The sequence below is a fragment of the Orcinus orca genome, chromosome 2 (assembly GCF_937001465.1).
Source record: "Orcinus orca chromosome 2, mOrcOrc1.1, whole genome shotgun sequence".
Classification (NCBI taxonomy): domain Eukaryota; kingdom Metazoa; phylum Chordata; class Mammalia; order Artiodactyla; family Delphinidae; genus Orcinus; species Orcinus orca.
In genome coordinates, this window is record NC_064560.1 from 3,109,092 (window position 1) to 3,128,409 (window position 19,318).

Sequence of the window (19,318 nt, forward strand, 5' to 3'; positions counted from 1 at the left end):
TACAGTGTTAATGTAGTGAACTCTCATATATTTCTTAATGTTGAGTATATTTTATTTGGAGTTTTTACATCAGTGATTACCAGTGAGACTGATTTTATGAGTGGGCATGTGTGTACTCTTCCTCAGACATTTATTGATTGATTGCTGCATTGGGTCTTTGTTGCTGTGCACGGGCTTTCTCTAGTTGTGGCGAGCGGGGACTACTTTGTTGAGGTGCGCGGGCTTCTCATTGCGGTGGCTTCTCTTGTTGCATAGGGTGCAACAGGCTCTGGGTGCACGGGCTTCAGTAGTTGTGGCTCATGGGCTCTAAGAGCTCAGGTTCAGTAGTTGTGGCACAGGGCTTGGTTGCTCCGTGGCATGTGGGATCTTCTCGAACCCGTGTCCCCTGCATTGGCAGGCGGAGTCTTAACCACTGTGCCACCAGGAAGTCCCTGTTCCTCAGATTCTAGTTGACTGTTACTATGCGGCTTCATAGAAAGAATTTGGACTCTTTGCATTTTCCTCTCTCTTTTTAAAAGGCAACAGAATTATCAGTCCTTTGAAGATCTGAAGTTCACCTGGGAAAACTTATCTGGCACTTTTTGGTTAACTATTTGAAAGCTTCCTAAATTTATTCTGTGGTCTGTGTACCATTGGTCTCTCTTCCATAATTTTATAAATTCTATCAGATGTAGCTATAAGCATTTACAGTGTCCAGAAAAGTTACTTCATCCATGTTTACACATTTACCTGCTTAGATTTGTGCAAACTATTTATACAGGAAGTAGCTTAAATTACTTTTAGTTGGAGTTACTTCTCTATTTGCATTTTAATATCGAATATTTGTGCCTCTCAATTTTTTTTCTAGTGTTAAGTGGGCTAGTGACTTGTCTATTTTACTGATACTTCAAAGATCTGGCTTTTGGATTGATTTATCAATTATATGGCTTCTCTACTTTTTGACTCAATAATTTCCATGTTTATATTTTTAATTTCTTTTCCACACTTTATTTGCATTTTGTCATACTGCCTGTGTTCCAGAAGTAACAAGTAATATAAATTAAAAAGCATCCTTTTATAAATGTAGAATTAACCTATGAAGGAAATATTAGTTATTAATAATTTAGTGTGAGTTATTTTAGTCCATATATTTTCCTCACCTGTTCGTGAGACTGAATTTACTTTAATCTGCTGAGAACTTTGCTGTTTAACTGTTCCACCAACCTTTTTGTGAATTGTACTAACACTGGCTGCAATAAGCTCTCTGGATGAGTGGGAGTTTTGATACGGCAGGACAAGGGGAAGGTCACTTGGGATGGCTCTTGTTGGGGGCCATAGACAGCAGACCCGTGGAGAGTGGGGGAAGGGCCAGAGTAAGGATGGAGAGAGGACCAAAGACGGATCCCATGGAAACCTAGTATTTTTTGTGTGATGAGAGAGGGGAGAAGACAAGTCAGCTTTCAGTCTATTAATAGCTGGTATCTGGAGGCATTGAAAACCACCAGCCCTTTTGCATGGGGTCAACTTCAGAATCATTGACTTTCACTGAAGTTATGTTTTTCAAATTACTTTGAAAATGTAAAAAGAGTCTATGCTTATTGTTCATTAGATACCCTAAGTTAAGGAAGATTTTACCTAGAGAGGAATTGAAATAACTTCCCGCAAAACTGGCTGAACCATTAGTGTTTATTAAAACCTCACATGTTCATAGGGCTTGGAGTGCTCTACGGTCACTGTGATGCCTATTTTTAAGGGACTTAAATATAAAATTAGATAATATACACATTGTACATTATTTAGTAGATTACTTGTATGTTATATTAAATATGCATATTATATCATAACTTTATGCAGTAAATAATATAGATAGTAAGTTAATCTTATCTGTAAATCAGGTCAAAAGCCAGATTAACAAATACTGACGGTGTAGACTGAGCGTAGTGTTTATGGACAGCGTGAGCTCCTCTCTCTTGGAGTAGTATTTGCAGAAGTTTTCTATAACCTTATGAATTGTCAAATAACCTCTCCTTTCTATTTCGTGTGTTAATTTACAAGTTTCTTTATATGGTTGTCACTGCAGCTTTGTCTTCATTTTCCTGAATTATCAGTAACACTTAAATATACTCACTGACTTCACTGAGAAGAAAAGAAGTGTGGCCTCAGATTCAGTTCAGCAGATAATTCTGTACCTACCGTGTGGAAGGCAGTGAGTGTGCCAGGGACTCTGCTCAGGACAAGAAAAATACGTGACGTGACATCATTTCCGTCCCAGTGATGTCGAGGGGTAATGGAAGCACCTGTGCTGGTCTCCGCCTTTCTCTCCACATTTCATGCACTCACGCCTAAGTCACATTGTTCTCAGCCTAGTGCAGACACGTGTAAAATATTCTGCTCCTCAGTCCAGCTATAATCTTGAGCAGACTTGCAGTGTACCTCTTTTTCTAGGTCTTTCTTAAATTATACCAGTAGGTTAGACTGATGTATATGGAAGAGTTTGTTAGAAGGAGTCTGTTAGTTTTTAAGGACCAGTCTTAGGTCTTTTCCTAAGAGAGATTTTATCTTTCTTTTCTGCCATGCGGATGAGTGTGTGTTGGGGGTTAGGTAGGAATGAGTGGGACATAGTTAAGCATGAAATACCCCTCCTCTGGACAGAAAAACACCTTTGTACATCCAAAAATATGTCGAAACGTGGCCTTACCTGTGGCTTTAACCGACACATGCCACCGCTGTCACCGGACAGGAACCGAAAACCTGTGTCAGACCTGACCACCGCCCACTCCCCTACCCACCCCTAGTCTCCCGCTTAACGTGCAGGAACCCAACCTGCTGTTCAGAGCAACTGTAGACAGTGTCTGGTGGGGTCTCTATTTGTAAAGCCTTCAGATATCTTCGTGATGGAAGTTGAGATTGTATTGCTCTCTTCTTGAACTGTCTTCGTCTAATGTAGCTAGTTCTTTTATTATTGTACATTACTTAAGAAACAGATACATAGAAGTTTAGCACACTTGATGTGGTGCTACGTGCAATCAGTACTAAAAATAATGTGCTATATGCTAGTCTTTTGAAGTTTATTGATTATAATGATGATATTACCCCATGGTATACACTGTTTGTTATATTATTTTGAGATTCTAATGGTTAAAATTCTTTAGTCATTTGCAAATGTTTTTAGTGCCAAATTGTTAAGTTTGGGATTACAGGGTCCCAGAATAGGCTAGACACAAAAATACAAGTTTAAAAATATTTATCATTAGTGCAACCATCTTCTGTCAGCAGGCTTTGTATGTAGCAATAAAAGTATATGGGTTGTGGAATCAGGCAGACCAGGTTTGGAGTCCAGCTTTTCCACTTAGTAGCTACATAACCTCAGACACGTCACTCAGCTACTTTTCTTGTCTATGAAAGGAAGCTGTAATAGTACCTACTTGTTAGGAACTGTTGTAAGCTTCAGTGAGATGTTGCTGCTGCTGCTGGTAACAGCAGGCACTTCTGCGGTCTTTACTGCCTACGAGGTGCTGCTCTAATAAGCACAGCGCGTTTCTAAGTCGGTAGCTCCTCCCAGCCGCCTTGTGCAGGGGACGCTGTTACACCTGGCGTTGATGGTAGCAAATGGCACGAACAGGAATCACCACCGAGAGTCAGCGTGCCCTTATCCCATTCTAGAATGCATTGAAAATGTTACTATTTTTATTGAAATTTAAATTCGTATTGTGTATTATAAATTATATTTAAAGATTTTAAAAAGCTGTTTACCTTTTCTGTTCCTTTGTCTTTTCTTTCTTAAAATGTTATTATTGCAATGAAAACTCAGAAGCAAGAGGTGATGATCACCTGTGATGGTTAATAATATTCCTCTCTTTAGATGTTACTTTTTTAGCCAAAGGGTGCAACAGTGTAGAGATATGGAGATAGATGGGCACAGTTGAGATCACTGACACTCTCATTGGCTATCAGAATTGATAAAGGTCCTGTATTACTCTCTTTGCTTTTTAGTGCTGGGGCTGTACTTTTGAGATTAGCTCTGTAGGTCCACCACAGGATAGATCCAGACACACAGGGAGGCTTGCCTGTTATCTGAGTTACGATAATTAATGTAAGTGATTTGCACTCCTTTTTCTCTCCACTAAGTGACTTTGAAGCCGAAGACAGTGTGAAGTCTTGGAAAATAGTTATTGGTCTTTTTTCCATCTTAGCCAGCAAAATGTATTGCTCTTCTGGATTTTTCAAGTTTTATACCACTTCTTCAAAACATGCTCTAGGAAAATTCACAAGATAATAGTAAAATATATTGCCGTCTCTGTGGTTTGGTCATTTGGCTTATAATCTTCCATACCACAATGGCAGCTTGCACTGGGGGACAGGAAGGAGTTTTGCTAGAGTCCTGGACGGTGACAGGTGTTCTCAGAGGACTTCAGGCTACAGTTGACTCAGACAGAATAAAACAGCTCAGAGTAAAAAGAACTCAATGAAAACTATGAAGCACGCAGGTAAATATTTGAACCATAATGCATACATGTCTCAAAGCCCAATTTTTGGAAAATTTTCAAGCCTAGAATACTCTTAAGTGTGCATGTAAATATCTAGGGTTGACCAAAAAAACCTAGAGCTAACAAAATCGATAATGATAAAACTAAACTGGAGTATACTTCATTAAAAGGCAAGAATAGCAGCAATATAAACCCATGGTCAACTCAAGACACTGAAGAAGCACTGAAACCTCCCTTCAGAAAATAGTAGGAATTTCAGCTGTCTGTGAATGTCCAAGCGCGATGAGAGCTTTGCAGTGAGCCGAACCTTCCGTGGCATCCAGGTCTAGTGGAATACAGAATCGATTAACCCTGAGGAAACACTAGCTGTGTTCTAAGTTTAGCTTGTGGCATAGAAATTCCTTTATATACTGTCCCAACTTTCAGTGACTTTAGTAAGTCATTCAGTAGGCTACTACTAAGGAGCCCTTGACAGTAAAAATAAAGCTAATAGCATTGCGCATCATTTGCCGGTAAGATCCCTCATTCAAACACACACACCTGTATCTTACTCTCAGTTAAAGGTTCGGTGGGAAACCCTTTCCCTCATTCAAACACACACACACCTGTATCTTACTCTCAGTTAAAGGTTCGGTGGGAAACCCTTTTCCAACTGCAGACTGTCCTTTGAGAATCACGCTCGTTACCCACACACACAGTTTCACAATTTACATTGCTCCTGGTGTGGCTGGAGTGCAAGGAATTCCCCGTGTTTCCATATCTACTTAATAAGTTTTCCTTTGACTCAGCAGTTCCACCCCTACTAATGTATCTGACAAATGTATTTAAGGAATGTCCAAAGATACATTTACAAGAAAATTTATTATGATGTTGTTGACATACTTAAACACTGGAAACAAACTAAATTTTGTCCACAGGTGATTGGTTAGGTTCTATCTGTTACAGTGAAATGCTCTGTAGCCATCCAGAGGAAAATGGGAAAGCTCCACAGATGCTCACATAGAAAAGCTTCCAGGATATGTAATTAAGTGGCAAAAAACTAAGTGGCAGAACAGTGTAATGTGATCCCATATGTGTGTATTTTAAGTATGCACACATACACTTATATATAGGATTGATATTAAATGATATGTATGTGTATAAGGTGAGGTCTGTGTTACAATTAAATAGGATAAGGTATGTAAAATGCTTAGTATCGTGCCTGCCTAGTGCATAAAGTAATTAATAAACCTTGCTGTTATTGTTACCTTGAAAGAGTGAGTTGAGGAAGGAAAAATTGGGAGAGGGGGATTTTACTAATTTTACATGTTTTGTATTGTCTGAATTTTTTACATGTATTACTTTTACATTAAAACTAGAGAGAAAACTATTTGCTCTTGGGGCAAGATCTGGGAAACTGTATTCACACTGAAGTATTACAGACACAACAATACTTGACACTTTTCTTCAGATATGGAAGAATTCCCAGTGTGGGCAAAAGAGTAACTCCAGTACCGTCTTGGACAGAGGGCTTTTCCCAGGGTCTGTCAGAGCAGTTTTGGAGACGTGGTTATTAGTTCTCACCTTGACATACACATCCATGCTTTTGATTGTGTTTCTTCTTTTGTGTTCTTGGGTGTGTGTGTGTGTATGGGAAGGGGTATGTGTGTATATATATATATACACAGACATGTCGTTTTAAGCGTTTAGGTGATTATCTTCTTTCAAGAAAGCTTGGAAAATTTAAGGAAGAAATGGAAAGAATAACTGGAAGTGATTGTTGCTTAGCTACGCAAACAAAGCTTTCTTTTTCCCCCTTCCTCTCACACTTACCTTAGCAAGTAAGAATCACCCGGCTAATTGTTGAAAAGAGGTATTCCCGTGACCATACCCCATGAGGTTCTAAATAATTTATCGCATTAGAGTGACTACTACAAGGACTCTAAAGAAAAAATATTGCCTATACTGTATAAGTTGTTTTGGTTCTGTGAGCTGTAGTTATTCAGAATTATTATATGTCTTTATAATGCTGGTGTGTTAAAGTTTATTGAAGCTCATAAAAAATGTGGAAAGGGTGCCCGTTTGAAAACTAAATGTCATGGTCTTTTTTCCTTCAGAATGATGGACTTACGTATAAACATTACTTAAATCATGTCTTAATTATGTGGAAATTTGGTTAAATTGGTTGATTCTTTCTAAAGTCAGTGTGGAATTAATAGGAAATGCATGGGCCTAATTGACAATTTGAAAATACCTTCATTGTGTTAAACTTGATGATGCATTTCTATTTTATTAGGAGAGATGAACTCTTTTCTTAAATTGCAATGCTTTAAAGATTTGAAGCCCTTGTTCTACATAAGCAGCGTCATGTCATATAAACTCATTACAATTGGAGAAGATGTTTGATGTAGTGGTTAAGAACACAGAATATGGAACCAGACTCCTAGGGTTCAAATCCCCACCCTGCCACTTCCTAGATGTGTGGTCTTGGACAAGATACTTACCTTCCCTGTGCCTCGGTTTCCGCTTCTGTAGAACAGGGATATAAGCAGTAGGCGGTAGGTAGATCCTGTGGTCATGGGGCTGCTAAAAGGTTTTTGGAAGAATTGGCGAGTTACTCTCCGTAAAACGCCCGTGCGCATAGCTAAGCATTTAATAAGCATGGCTACTGTTACGTGCCTTTTTGTCCACCTGGTATCTAGGAAGTGCTGTGTGTGTGCATGTTATCAAAGAAATTAGCTGCTTACATTTTACAGTCTAAAACTATTACTGAACACCAAAGTTTTAAGTACTTCTTAAAATTTCTTTGTACTAAGGTGTGAAAACCAGCTTTTGTACTAATTGGTTTTGATTATTTGTTTCTTGTTTGTATTACAGTTACAAACTATAATACTGTGGTAGAAACAAATTCAGATTCAGACGATGAAGACAAACTCCACATTGTGGAAGAAGAAAGTATCACGGATGCAGCAGATTGTGAAGGTGGCGCCCCAGAGGATGGCCTGCCGACAGACCAGGCAGTGCTGCCTGGGAGCAGCGCAAGGGAAGGGAACGTGAAGAGCTGCTGGGAAGACGATGGTGAGTTCCGTTTTTCTGGTAATGTTCTATTCTCTGGATTTTTTTTTTTAACATCTTTATTGGAGTATAATTGCTTTACAGTGGTGTGTTAGTTTCTGCTTTATAACAAAGTGAATCAGTTATACATATACATATGTTCCATATCTCTTCCATCTTCTTTTAAAAAATATATTAATTGAAACGATAAATTGGATGAAAAGTTTGAAATGAACTGTAATTTATTTGCTGTTAATCAGTAGAACGTCTCCTTCTACTTACCAAAAAGTACATTCTAAAGTCAGTGTGGAATTAATAGGAAATGCATGGGCCTAATTGACAATTTGAAAATACCTTCATTGTGTTAAACTTGATGATGCATTGCTATTTTATTAGGAGAGATGAAAGTTATTTTGACCATAACTTGCATGTAATATATTGATCCATATAATATATTGAATTTTGGTAGTTTTTTAAAAACCAGAATCAAGCTTTCCCTATACTGTTGATGTAATTGAACCTATCTTTAATTTCATACTGTGACCTCAAATGAAGAATCTACTTAGAAACCAACAAAGTGTATTTTGGTATAGTAGCATTATAAGATAATTCAGTGTGCAAAGATCCCAAGTGCAGGTAAATCATGGGAATATTGTTAGTGTTTGTAAGCATCTCCCTCCCTCCCTCTCCCTTTTTTCCCTCTCTCTCTCTGTCTCTGTCTCTCTCTCTCTCTGTCTCTCTCTCTCTCCCTCCCTCCCTCCCTCTCTCTCCCTCCCTCTCCCTCCCTCCCTCCCTCTCTCTCCCTCCCTCTCTCCCTCTCTCTCTCTCTCCCTCCCTCCCTCTCTCTGTCTCTCTCTCCCTCCCTCCCTCCCTCTCTCTCCCTCTCTCTCTCTCCCTCCCTCTCCCTCCCTCCCTCCCTCCCTCCCTCCCTCTCTCTCTCTCCCTCCCTCCCTCTCCCTCCCTCCCTCTCTCTCCCTCCCTCCCTCCCTCTCTCTCCCTCCCTCTCTCTCCCTCTCTCTCTCTCTCCCTCCCTCCCTCTCTCTGTCTCTCTCTCATGGTTCTTTCACTTGCTTTAAATTTCTCCCCGAGTGAACCCTTTACAAAAGTAAAGCATGGTTGAGTGGAAGGAGCAGTGAAAGCAAGGAGCCCCCACTAGTGCCCTTGCAGTGAGCGAGCATTGTGTCTAACCTTCCTCCCCATCTGTCAGATGAAGGTGCTTTTTCTTCCAGCTCTAAAATGTCTCCTTTCTACTTTTCCCAATAAACTATTTAGCCTGTCTTGTGAGAGTTTAAGCAACAGTGGGATAAAAAGAGAAGGATGTGGACGTGGCAGCTGTTGTGAATTAGAGGGATCGGGGGAGGGTCAGGCTCGGGGCATCAACCGAGGCAGAGAGGAGCAGGTGAAGGGACCAAGTTCAAGGTCAGGCAAAGAGAAGCTGCCCAGCAAGATTCAAATTCAGGGAAATCATCTCAACAGGATATCAAAACTCAGGCTAGACAGTCAGGGGAAATGGGTCAGGTATGCAGGCCCAAGAATCTGGGTGACCAAATGTGGAAGCTGAGATAAGAGTCCAAAGAGTAGGCACAGGGTGACAGGAGTTAACAAATTTTATAGCTAACAGAGGACCTCTGGAATCACGTAATCAGCCCCTTGTTTTACGGCGTTACTCATCTGTCCATTCAGCAGCTCTGCAGGAATGGGGTTGCAAACTGGAGTAAGACTGTCTCTGTGTGAAAAGTGCTTACAGTTTAATGTGGGAGAGGGAAGTAAGTCACAAAGTCATTATAGTTCGATGTAGGTGTAAATTTAAGAGTTATGTGGAAACACGAGGAAGGAACACCTACACCTGAGAGAGTAGAAGGATTTCCGAGTGAAACAGTGCTGGGCTTGAGTCACAAAGGACCAGTAGAGGTTCAGCAGGCAGAGAGGCACAGGAGGTGGTTTTGCAGCAGAAGGCGCGACATACGTTGGAACCACAAAGATTTGAACAAATGGGGTTGGCAGAAAATGAGCTCAGAGAAGTAAACAAGGGAAACACTATGAAGGGCATCATGTGCTAAGTCAAGGAATTTGAACTTTATCCTGGAAGCTATGAGAATAACAGCACTGATATGTACTTTAGAAATAAGTCTGGTAGCAATATGGAAAAAGAATCCTGGGAACAGGTGTGTCTAGAGGCAGGAGGTAGTGTCCTCAGTAAAGAGGCTTAATAGTTCAGGCAGTGATGAGAGTTTTGGAACTAAAGAAGTGGGCCTTGGGATGGGAATAAAAGGGAGAGAGTTGACAGAAACGTAGGGGGTAAAATATATTAAATTTGGTTGATTCCATGTAATTCTGTGTAATTGAGAAAGAAAGGCTGACATAACTCCCAGGTTTCTGGAAAGTAGGACCCAGAGAAGTTAACTTGCTTATTCATTATCACAGTTGGTTAACAGCAGGGCTGATAACCTGTTAAATTGTAATACTGAGCTCAGAAATTGGGGGAGCAGCTGTTTCTTAAGTATTTACTGTTGGTAGCCAGAACTGATCCATTGGTGTCATTGATATGAAGTCTTAATACAGAAGCAAGAAGGAAATGATTTGTCTGGAAAAGGGGGAGATCAAGAGAATGAGATAGAGGTAAAAAGAAAGATGAAAAAATCAATGAAGAGGCTCTGTTTCTGAAAATACATTCGGATAGATTATTTGGACCAGTGTTCTCACTGAAAATAACTAATGATATTAAATTTTTAAATAAAGAAATCTTCTTGAAAGATTTAAAGAGCTAACTAGATAGTAAGACATTAACAGATTATATATCTAAGTGGATACAGGAAGCCATAGAGGTCAGCAGAGCACAGCATAGAAGACTCTTTGGCCTCGAGGACATTTGCCTCACAAGGGTAACCTAAGATGTGGTTTTCAGGCCTCTGAGAAGAAACAAAGCCTTGGACCACCAAAGAGTTAGTAGCAGATCCTCCCCTAGTATGGACTACATCCTGACTATGATGAACTAAAAGCAAACCCTCTACCACCCCTACCATCCTCAGGACTTAGCAAACAAAATTGCCTTGACTAGGGATTGGGGGAATGGAGGATTGTCTCTGAGAAACAGTAACCACAAGCTGTCATGCATTGATTTATAGCTCAGATTCGCATCACTGGGCAGCCTGATAAAGTTCAAGCCATAATTGAGTCCAAAGTGGACCTGCTGCCCTACCCATAGACACCAAGCAGAAGCAAAGCCAGATCTTTTGGAGGAGCATACCTTCATCGTAGCACTGTAGAAGTTTCCCAGATAATTCAGCAAGAGGACAGCAATGTGAGTGAGAACTACCAGAAACAAAAGGAAGCAGAAACTGACCCATAAGGACTTTAACTATCTGATACAGATTATAAAATGACTGTCATGTTTAAAGAAAACACATGCAAACTTGAAATTACCTGCTGTGGTAGAATAAAATACAGTAGAATCAACAGATTTTAAGAACTAAATATAACTTCTAAAAATTAAAAGAATAGAATAATAGAAATTCAAATTCAAAGGATAGGTTTAACATTAAAGTAAACAGAGCTGAAGAAAGAATTAATGAATTGGAATATAGGGGGAAATTTATACTAAATGTAACTCAGAGAGACAGATAGAAAAATCCTGATAAGAGACATGAAGGATAGAATAGAAGTTTCTTCTACTCTTAATTCTAGGAGAAGAGAGAACAGGGAAGCAGCAGTATTTGAAGAGATAATGGCTTAGATTTTCTTCAGTCTTGATGAAGGACACCAGACCACAGATTCAAGAAGTTCAGTGGATCTCAAGAAGGATAAATAAATCTATCCCCAGTCACATTATGGTGAAATTACAGATTATCCAAGACAAAAATAAAACTCTTAAAAGTAAACCCCCCAAATTCAGATTATGTTTGAGAGGGTGGCGGTTGGACCGACAGCTGAATTCTCTGTAAAAACAGTGGAAGCCAGACATAGTGAAAAGATGCCTGCCAATACAGAATTCTGTACTTCACAAGATATCTTTTAAGAAAGGAGGTGATGATTTCAGACAACTTTCAGGCAATGAAAACAGAAAATGTGTTCTCAGTAGACCCTTATTTAGGCGTGAAGAGAGAAATCCTTGTTAGAGGTCTGAGGTGTAAGAAGAGCAGAGAAAATGACAAGTACATGGTAAAGATAGATAAACAAATAGTATTTCCCGGGCTTCCCTGGTGGCGCAGTGGTTGAGAGTCCACCTGCTGATGCAGGGGACACAGGTTCGTGCCCTGGTCCGGGAAGATCCCACATGCCGCGGAGCGGCTGGGCCCGTGAGCCATGGCCGCTGAGCCTGCGCGTCCAGAGCCTGTTCTCCGCAACAGGAGAGGCCACAACAGTGAGACGCCCACGTACGGCAAAAAAAAAAAAGTATTTCCCATGAAAATACTCACCAAAAAAACGGGTGTAGCTAAATTTATTTCAGATGATGTTGACTTGAAGGTTAAAAGCATTATTATGGATAACAGGATCATTTTATAATGGTGAAAGATTAAATTCACTGATCAGATATTATTTTAAATGTGTTTGTACCTAATAACAAGGCCTCAAAAATATATGAAGAAAAAATAGCCAATCTACAAAGAGAAAAAGACAAATATACAGTCATTGCTGAGGATTTAACATACCTTGGTTAGTCATTGATGGAATAATCACACAAAACCAATGAGGATACGGAAGATTTGAAAAGATATACGGACAGTGTACTTAGTAATTGCAAAATAAGTATTTTTTCAAGCTATTTGGAATATTTGTAAAAATTGAACATATACGGGGTCATAAAGCAAATCTCAACAAATTTCAAAGGATAAAATCATACAGAGCATGTTCCTTGAACACAATACAATTAAGCTATGAAATAAGATACATAGAATATTATGTTTGGGAGTTTTAAGGAATACACTTGAATGTATGTTCATGGATCAATAAAGAGATCATAATGAAAATGAAATATTTTGAACTGAATGGTAAAAATATTCTATATCAGAATTTGTAGGATGTGGTTAAAGCAGTTTCTAGAGGAAAATTTAGAGCTTTAAGTACATATTTTAGGAAAGTTTCTGGCTAAAAGGTAATGAACTAATAAGCATCTATCTTAAGAAATTAGAAAAAGAACAGCAAACTGAGTTGTTTGAAAGTAAAAGAAAAGAAAACAAAATAAGTACAGTTAACTCTTGAACAATGTGAGGGTCAGGGTGCCGACCCTCCTTGCAGCCTAGTCAGCCCTCCGTGCTTGCAGTTCTCCCCCAACCACGTGTGTGGTCCCCGCCATGTGTACTGTCCCCCCCATGCCTGCAGTCCCTCAGCGCATGCAGGTCCCCCCCGTTCGTGCAGTTCCTCATCCATGGATTCAGTCCACTGCAAATAGCTTAGTGTTGTAGTATTTACTACTGAAAAATGTCAGCGTGTAAGTGGACCTGTGCGGTTCAAACCTATGTTGTTCAAGGATCAACTGTAATATAAAATTGAAAATAAACCTACAGGGGACTTCCCTGGCAGTTCAGTGGTTAAGAGTTTGCCTTCCAATGCCGGGGGTGCAGGTTCGATCCCTGGTTCGGGGAGCTAAGGATCCCACATGCCTTGCGGCCAAAAAACCAAAGCATAAAACAGAAGCAATATTGTAACAAATCCAATAAAGACTTTAAAAATGGTCCACGTCAAAAAAAAATATTTTTTGAAAAAAAACCTACAGTACAAAAAATCAACATAAGCAAAACTTTATTCTTCAAAAACATTAATATTTACAAACCTTTGATGAGATTGATCAAGGAAAAAATAAAATATAAATAGTTAAAGTCAAGAATGAAAGAGTGGACATAACTACAGATACTACAGACATTAACAAGTTTACAGGGGAAATGTGGGACAGGATATTAGAAATTCTTAGCCAAAACTGGCTCAGGAAGAATTGGAAAACAGGAATAGTTCTATAACCTCACCACAAAGGAGTGGTGAAGATGGAGCAGCTGAGACTCGTAGGATTGCAAATGCTGTGTCACCCGGGGAGGCAGCTTGGCAGTTTATTATAAAGTTAAGTATACACTTAGCATATGACCCAGCAATCCCACTCCTGGGTATTTTCCCTAGGAAAACTTGTACACTGATGTTAGAAGCTCTATTCATAAGTTCCCAAAATTGGAAGCAACCCATTGTCCTTCAACAGGTGAAAGTGTAAGGAAACTGTAGTACACCCATGAAATGGAATACTGCTCAGTGATGAAAAGGGACAGGCTACTGGTCCAAGCAACAACTTGGATGAATCTCAAAGGCCTTACGCTAAATGAAAGAAGCCAATCTCAAAAGGTTGTATACTGTTTGGGTCCACGTACCTTACATTTTCAAAAGGACAGACTGTATGCTGGGTAACAAATCAGTAGTTGTCACGGGCTAAAGGGAAAGTGTGACCATGAAGGGATAGACAGCACCAGGGGGTGTCGGGGATAACAGGACTGCTCCGTGTCCTGTTTGTGGTGGTGGTCACATGAGTCTACATGTGTTAAAGTTCATAGAACTGTACACCAAAAGAAAAAACAGTAAATTTTTCTACATGATAATTTGATATGTGTACATATGTATATATAGAGAGAAATTTTTTCCTCCTCTACAAAGAAAACTGGCCCAAATGACATCACTGGTAAATTCTTCTAAATATTCAAGGAGATAATAATTAGAATTTTAGACAGTGCTTCCAAAGACTAGTGTAAGAGAGAAGATTCCCCAACTCTTTAAATGAGGCTAATCTTGATACCAACCCAGATAAGTATAAGAAAGGAAAGTTACAGACTTGCTCAGAACACAGACACGGAAATCCCAAACAAGATATTAGCGATACAGTATACATGCATGTACGTGTATGAAATGCAAGGTCAGAGTAACATTTAAAACAATTTAGGGACTTCCCTGGTGGTCCTGTGGTTAAGACTTCACCTTCCAATGCAGGGGGTGCAGGTTCCATCCCTGGTCAGGGAGCTAAGAGCCTACATGCCTTGTGGCCAAAACACCAAAAAATATAAAACAGAAGCAAAACTGTAACAAACTCAATAAAGACTTTAAAAATGGTCCACATCAAAAAAACATCTTTACAAAAATAAAAATTTAAAAATACCACTTTAACCCAGACTTAAGGAGAACACTCGAAATTCACTTCAACAGACACAGGAAAAAAGTGTTTATTAAAACTCAGTACCTGTGAATGGATATAATAAAAACTAATGAATTAGGTACTTCCTTGATTGAAGGAAGTATGTCTATGTAAAATCTATCACAGACATCATGCTTAATGACAGAATGATGAGAACATTTCCTTGGTGATGAGGACATTTACTGCTCTCCTCAGCCTTCTTCTGGAGGTGCTGCCAGCACAGTAAGACAGAACAGACACAGAAAGATAGCAGTTGAGAAGGAAAGAACACCTCTCACTATCTACAGATAATACAACTGTACATATAAAAAAGAATCTACAGATAAATTATTAGTACTAGTAAGAGAATTTGACAAATTTGCTGACTACAAATGATATACTGAATTTAAAGTCATCCTTATACGTCAGCAAGAGTTAAAAAATGAAAATAGATGTGGAAGAGCACACGAACAAATTATAAGCCCTTATCAGAGGCATTAGCAAGTACCTCAGCGCATGGAGCAGTGTATCATGCTCATGGGTCAGAAGACTCCATCTTCTTTTACCTACACTCCAGACTTTATTTGGATCTCACGGGCTTTCCCACTCATGTCCTCCTGTTCCAGGGTCCAGTCCAGGGCACACATTGCATTTGGTTTGGTCTCCTTAGTCTCCTCCGGTCTGTGACGGTTTCTCATCTTTCCTTGTTTCTCGTGACCTGACAGTTTGAGGAGTACTGGTCAGGTACTTGCAGAACATCCTTCAATTTGGGTTTGTCTTGATATTTTTCCATAATTAGACTGAGGGTGTGGGATTTTTCAGAGAATAACGTGGTAAAGTCTTTTTTTATTCGAGTATAGTTGATTTACAATGTTGTGTTACTTTTGGGTGTACAGCACAGTGAATCAGTTATACATCTACATATGTCCATTCTTTTTTTTTTTTTTAATTCTTTTCCCATATAGCCCATTATGGAGTATTGAGTAGAGTCTCCCAGTCCCCTGTGCTACACAGCAGGTCCTTATTAGTTATCTATTTTACATTTAGTAGTGTGTCTGTGTCCCGGAATCACTGTGATTTTTAACCTGGCGTCTGAGGAGCCTGGCCAGCAGGCTCGTGGGCAGAGGGAGGGAGGGAGGGAGGGATCCGCAGACATGAAGCCAGAGAGGCAGTGAGATGCCAGAGCACTGAGAGGTCTTAGAAGCTACTGGACACACTCGTACTCTTGTTAAAATGAGGAGACATTAGAAGAATTTGAATGGAGACGTGGTGTGGTTTGATTTTCATTTCACAAGGAGCACTCTGGCTGCTGTATTGAGAATAAACCCTAGAGGTCAGGGGTAGGGACACAAAGACCGGCACAGAGTTATTACAATACTCCAGGGCAGTGACTTGAACCAGGACAGTAGAAGTAAAGGTGGTGAGGGGTACCAAATTCTGGTTATACTTCGAAAGTAGAGTCACTAGGGTTTATTGATGGATTATATCAGGATTGTGAGAGGAAGAGGGGTTTAAGATGATCCCATGGATTCTTCCATTTTACAGTTAGGTTTGGAGGGAGCTGATTATGACACATTTATTACTCGTAATCTTGTTGGAACCAGTCCCACTTGTATCTGTTTTTGAGTCTGATTCTGTCTTTTGTCCTGTCCATTTCCTTCTGTCATCCAGAAGTGTGATGAGTAGGGCCAACGACACACCTAGTGGCACTAGCTTTCTTCTGTTGTCATCACTCTCTAAACCACCACTTTTTAAATAAACTTATTCAACCATTTTTTAATCCATCCATGTCTTCAAAAATAAATATCATATGAGATCATGCCTCCTAGTAGTACTTTAAAAAATGGATATGAGGCCAGTTTATATGACTTTTTTTCTTTGAACCCATTCCGAATGCTAGTGGTCAATGTTTTCTTTTTCTTCTTAAGTGCAGACAACATAGTACCTTTATAATCTATTCTAGAAAACATTCTCAGGATGGAAGTTAAATATCTCTGATCTGTAGTTTACAAAAGAAAGTCAAAGGTAGACTATGCAAATTGAATGACTTTGTCCATATCTCCTAATCTCCACTGTTACTCACAGATCATAACCGGTGATCAGGTCAGTGATTTATCTTCAAAGTCTTCTATATTTTCTGAAGATAATTTTGTATGAGCCAGGAGACCAAGAGTTCCCGTACAGTGACGTATCTATCATGAGTTTGATTCTCTTTTGCTTCTTGAACTTCATACTTTCTGGAAGAGAAGATCAAAACTAATTCTTTTAGTTCCTGGCTGCCTGTGGGATTTGAATCCAGACTCTGCAACATGACAGACCAGGGCCGGTACGGCCCAGCTCCACCACGTCTTCCCAGGCTTGGAGTGGTACCACGCCCTGTGTCCAGCCCGTTCCTCTAAGCTTCCGTATCCTGTCCCCTCTCCTGGGCGTCCTTCTGTCCTGTCTGTCTCCTCCTCTGTGAAACATTGTCTGACCCCCGCAGACACAGTAAGTGTCAGCAAAGCTGCGTCTGTCTGTCACTCTCCCACATCGTGCTGTGACTGACTGACCACTCTGTTCCACCAAACACTCCTGAGGCCACACACTGTATCATATTGACCTCTGTCTGTGACCATTAACGCCTAGTACGTATTAGATGCTTAAGAAATCTCCTGCAAGTGAGTGAATGAGTTAAGACGTAAGACGTTTTCCTTCTTTTATTTTTAATCTTCATCAGTTATACCATCAGTTTCAAGAAAATGTTTTTCCCTTCCTTGCTTTCCTTAACATTTTGAGAGCTTTAGTTCTTCTTCATTTTTTATCTTCCTGACACTATTTGGACCTTATGTTGCCTAAACTCCTGTATTCATCCTTGGTTATGTGACATTCTTTCTGCTCTTTGTAAATTTACTTTTGAAATCTGAGCAACCTGGAAGCTCCATCTGGGTGGCACTTTGCTTTCTTTCTTTTCTTAAACTTTTCTTATATAAAATATGAATAGAGATTAAGGCGTTTTCTTGGCTGGCCCATGTATAAGGCATCTAGGAAGTAGTAAAATAAGGTAATCACTTAATCCTTTATCAACTGTTTTAAAAAGAACTATAGAGACTTCTGGTAAGACGGAATAGATATACTTTTCCCTGTTTCTTCTGCTAAGTGCAGCCAAAACCTGTGGATACTACATGTAAACAAGAAGACTCTGGAAGGTAGGTGGAGGGAAGAAGGCAGGCTCGTTGCCTCAGGTCCTGAGGAACAACCCAGCAGTGAGTCCCCTGGGCTTTCTCTCAGCCATGTGTCCCTCGTGGATCAGAACCTCAACACCTGGTAAGCAGGCGGCTTGTGGACACTACCTGCTCTAGTCCAGCCACGGGAAGACGGCAGCCCCACTGCCCACCCTCACCAGCAGAGGCTAGTGGGGAGCCCAGCCTTCCACACTCACTGAAAGGAACCTCCCCCCATGGTGATGTCAGAGACCAAGTAGGGAGCTGGGACTTGGGTCCCCACTCAGCAGCAGTGACCATGGAAACACTGTGGAAACTACGTGGGAGCCTGGCCTTCCATCCCATCGCCCGCAGTGGTGACAGGCATCTGACCTGCTCGTGCTAGGAAGCCTGGTGGAGACTGAAGGCGTCCACCCCCGCCCGCAGGGCCAGCGGAAGCCACGTGGAGCGGAGCGCGGTGATGAGGCGCCTCGCCCTTCTCAGCCCGAGCGGGATCAGGAGAGCCTGGCCGGGGCCTGGACCCCACCCGCTCAGCCGGAAAGAGCAGCGCCTCTCCCCAGGTGCAGAACAGAGGCTGAGGGAGGAGCCCGCACCTGCCCCGCCATGGCCCAGGATGGGAGCGTGCCCGCCTCCCCACGGGAGATCCCGGGTCTCCGTCTCCCTATAGAATAGCTGAATATCTAGGTGTCATTCAAAACTCATTTGTCACACTGAGAGCCAGGAAAGTTTCAACTGAAGTAGAAAAGACAGTCAACAGACACCAGCACTGAGGTGACAAAGATGCTAGAATTATCTGACGTGGGCGGTCACGTGATAAAAGTGCTTCAACTCCCAATTGTGAGCATGCTTCAAGCTAAAAGATACAGTCTTCACAAAGAAACAGAAAATACGAGGGAGCACCAGGCGGAAAGTTTAGAACTGAAAAATACAGTAACTGAAACTCAGAACCTCAGCACGCAGACTCTGTAGCCGCGTGGAAGGATGGGAGGAGAATCAGCGAGGTTGCAGCTGGAACAGGAGAGTCGTCCAGCGTGAACGACAGAAGGAGACAGACTGCAAAAAGAACAGAGCCTAAGCAACTCCTTTGGATCTGCTGTGCCTGTCATCAGAATTCCAGGAGAGAAGTACGAGGAAGGGCCTGAAAAAGTATTCAGAGAATTAATGGCTGAAATTTTCCAAAATGTGGCAAAAGACACGCACCCACACCCCAAACAGGATAAATCCAAAGAAACCCAGGCCAAGATGCATCATAGGCTAACTCCAGAAAACTAAAGCCAAAGAAAGAATCCTGAAGGTAGAGAGAGGAGACGCCTTTACCTTTAGGGGAAAACAGTTTAAGCGACAGAGACTGCTCATAGGAAACCATGGAGCCAGCCGGAAACAGGGCACCTCAGCTGCTGAAGAGAAGAACTGTCAGCCTGGAACTCTGTATCCTGAAAAGAGATCCTTCAAGGATGCGGAAGAAATCAGGACACTTT

At 40.8% G+C, this 19,318-nt stretch overlaps 1 protein-coding gene and 1 long non-coding RNA gene across 2 annotated transcripts in view; both read left to right on the forward strand.

The window, feature by feature from the left end:
• LOC125963619 (uncharacterized) overlaps positions 1-19,318 on the forward strand; it is a 687,634-nt gene that overhangs the window by 205,471 nt on the left and 462,845 nt on the right. The window lies entirely within an intron of this gene.
• Positions 1-19,318, forward strand: part of ZEB1 (zinc finger E-box binding homeobox 1) — a 201,111-nt gene that overhangs the window by 115,280 nt on the left and 66,513 nt on the right. Inside the window, exon 2 of the mRNA XM_012536308.3 lies at positions 7,323-7,523. Within this exon, the coding sequence (XP_012391762.1) occupies positions 7,323-7,523 (201 nt within the window). The remainder of the gene's footprint in view (positions 1-7,322; positions 7,524-19,318) is intronic.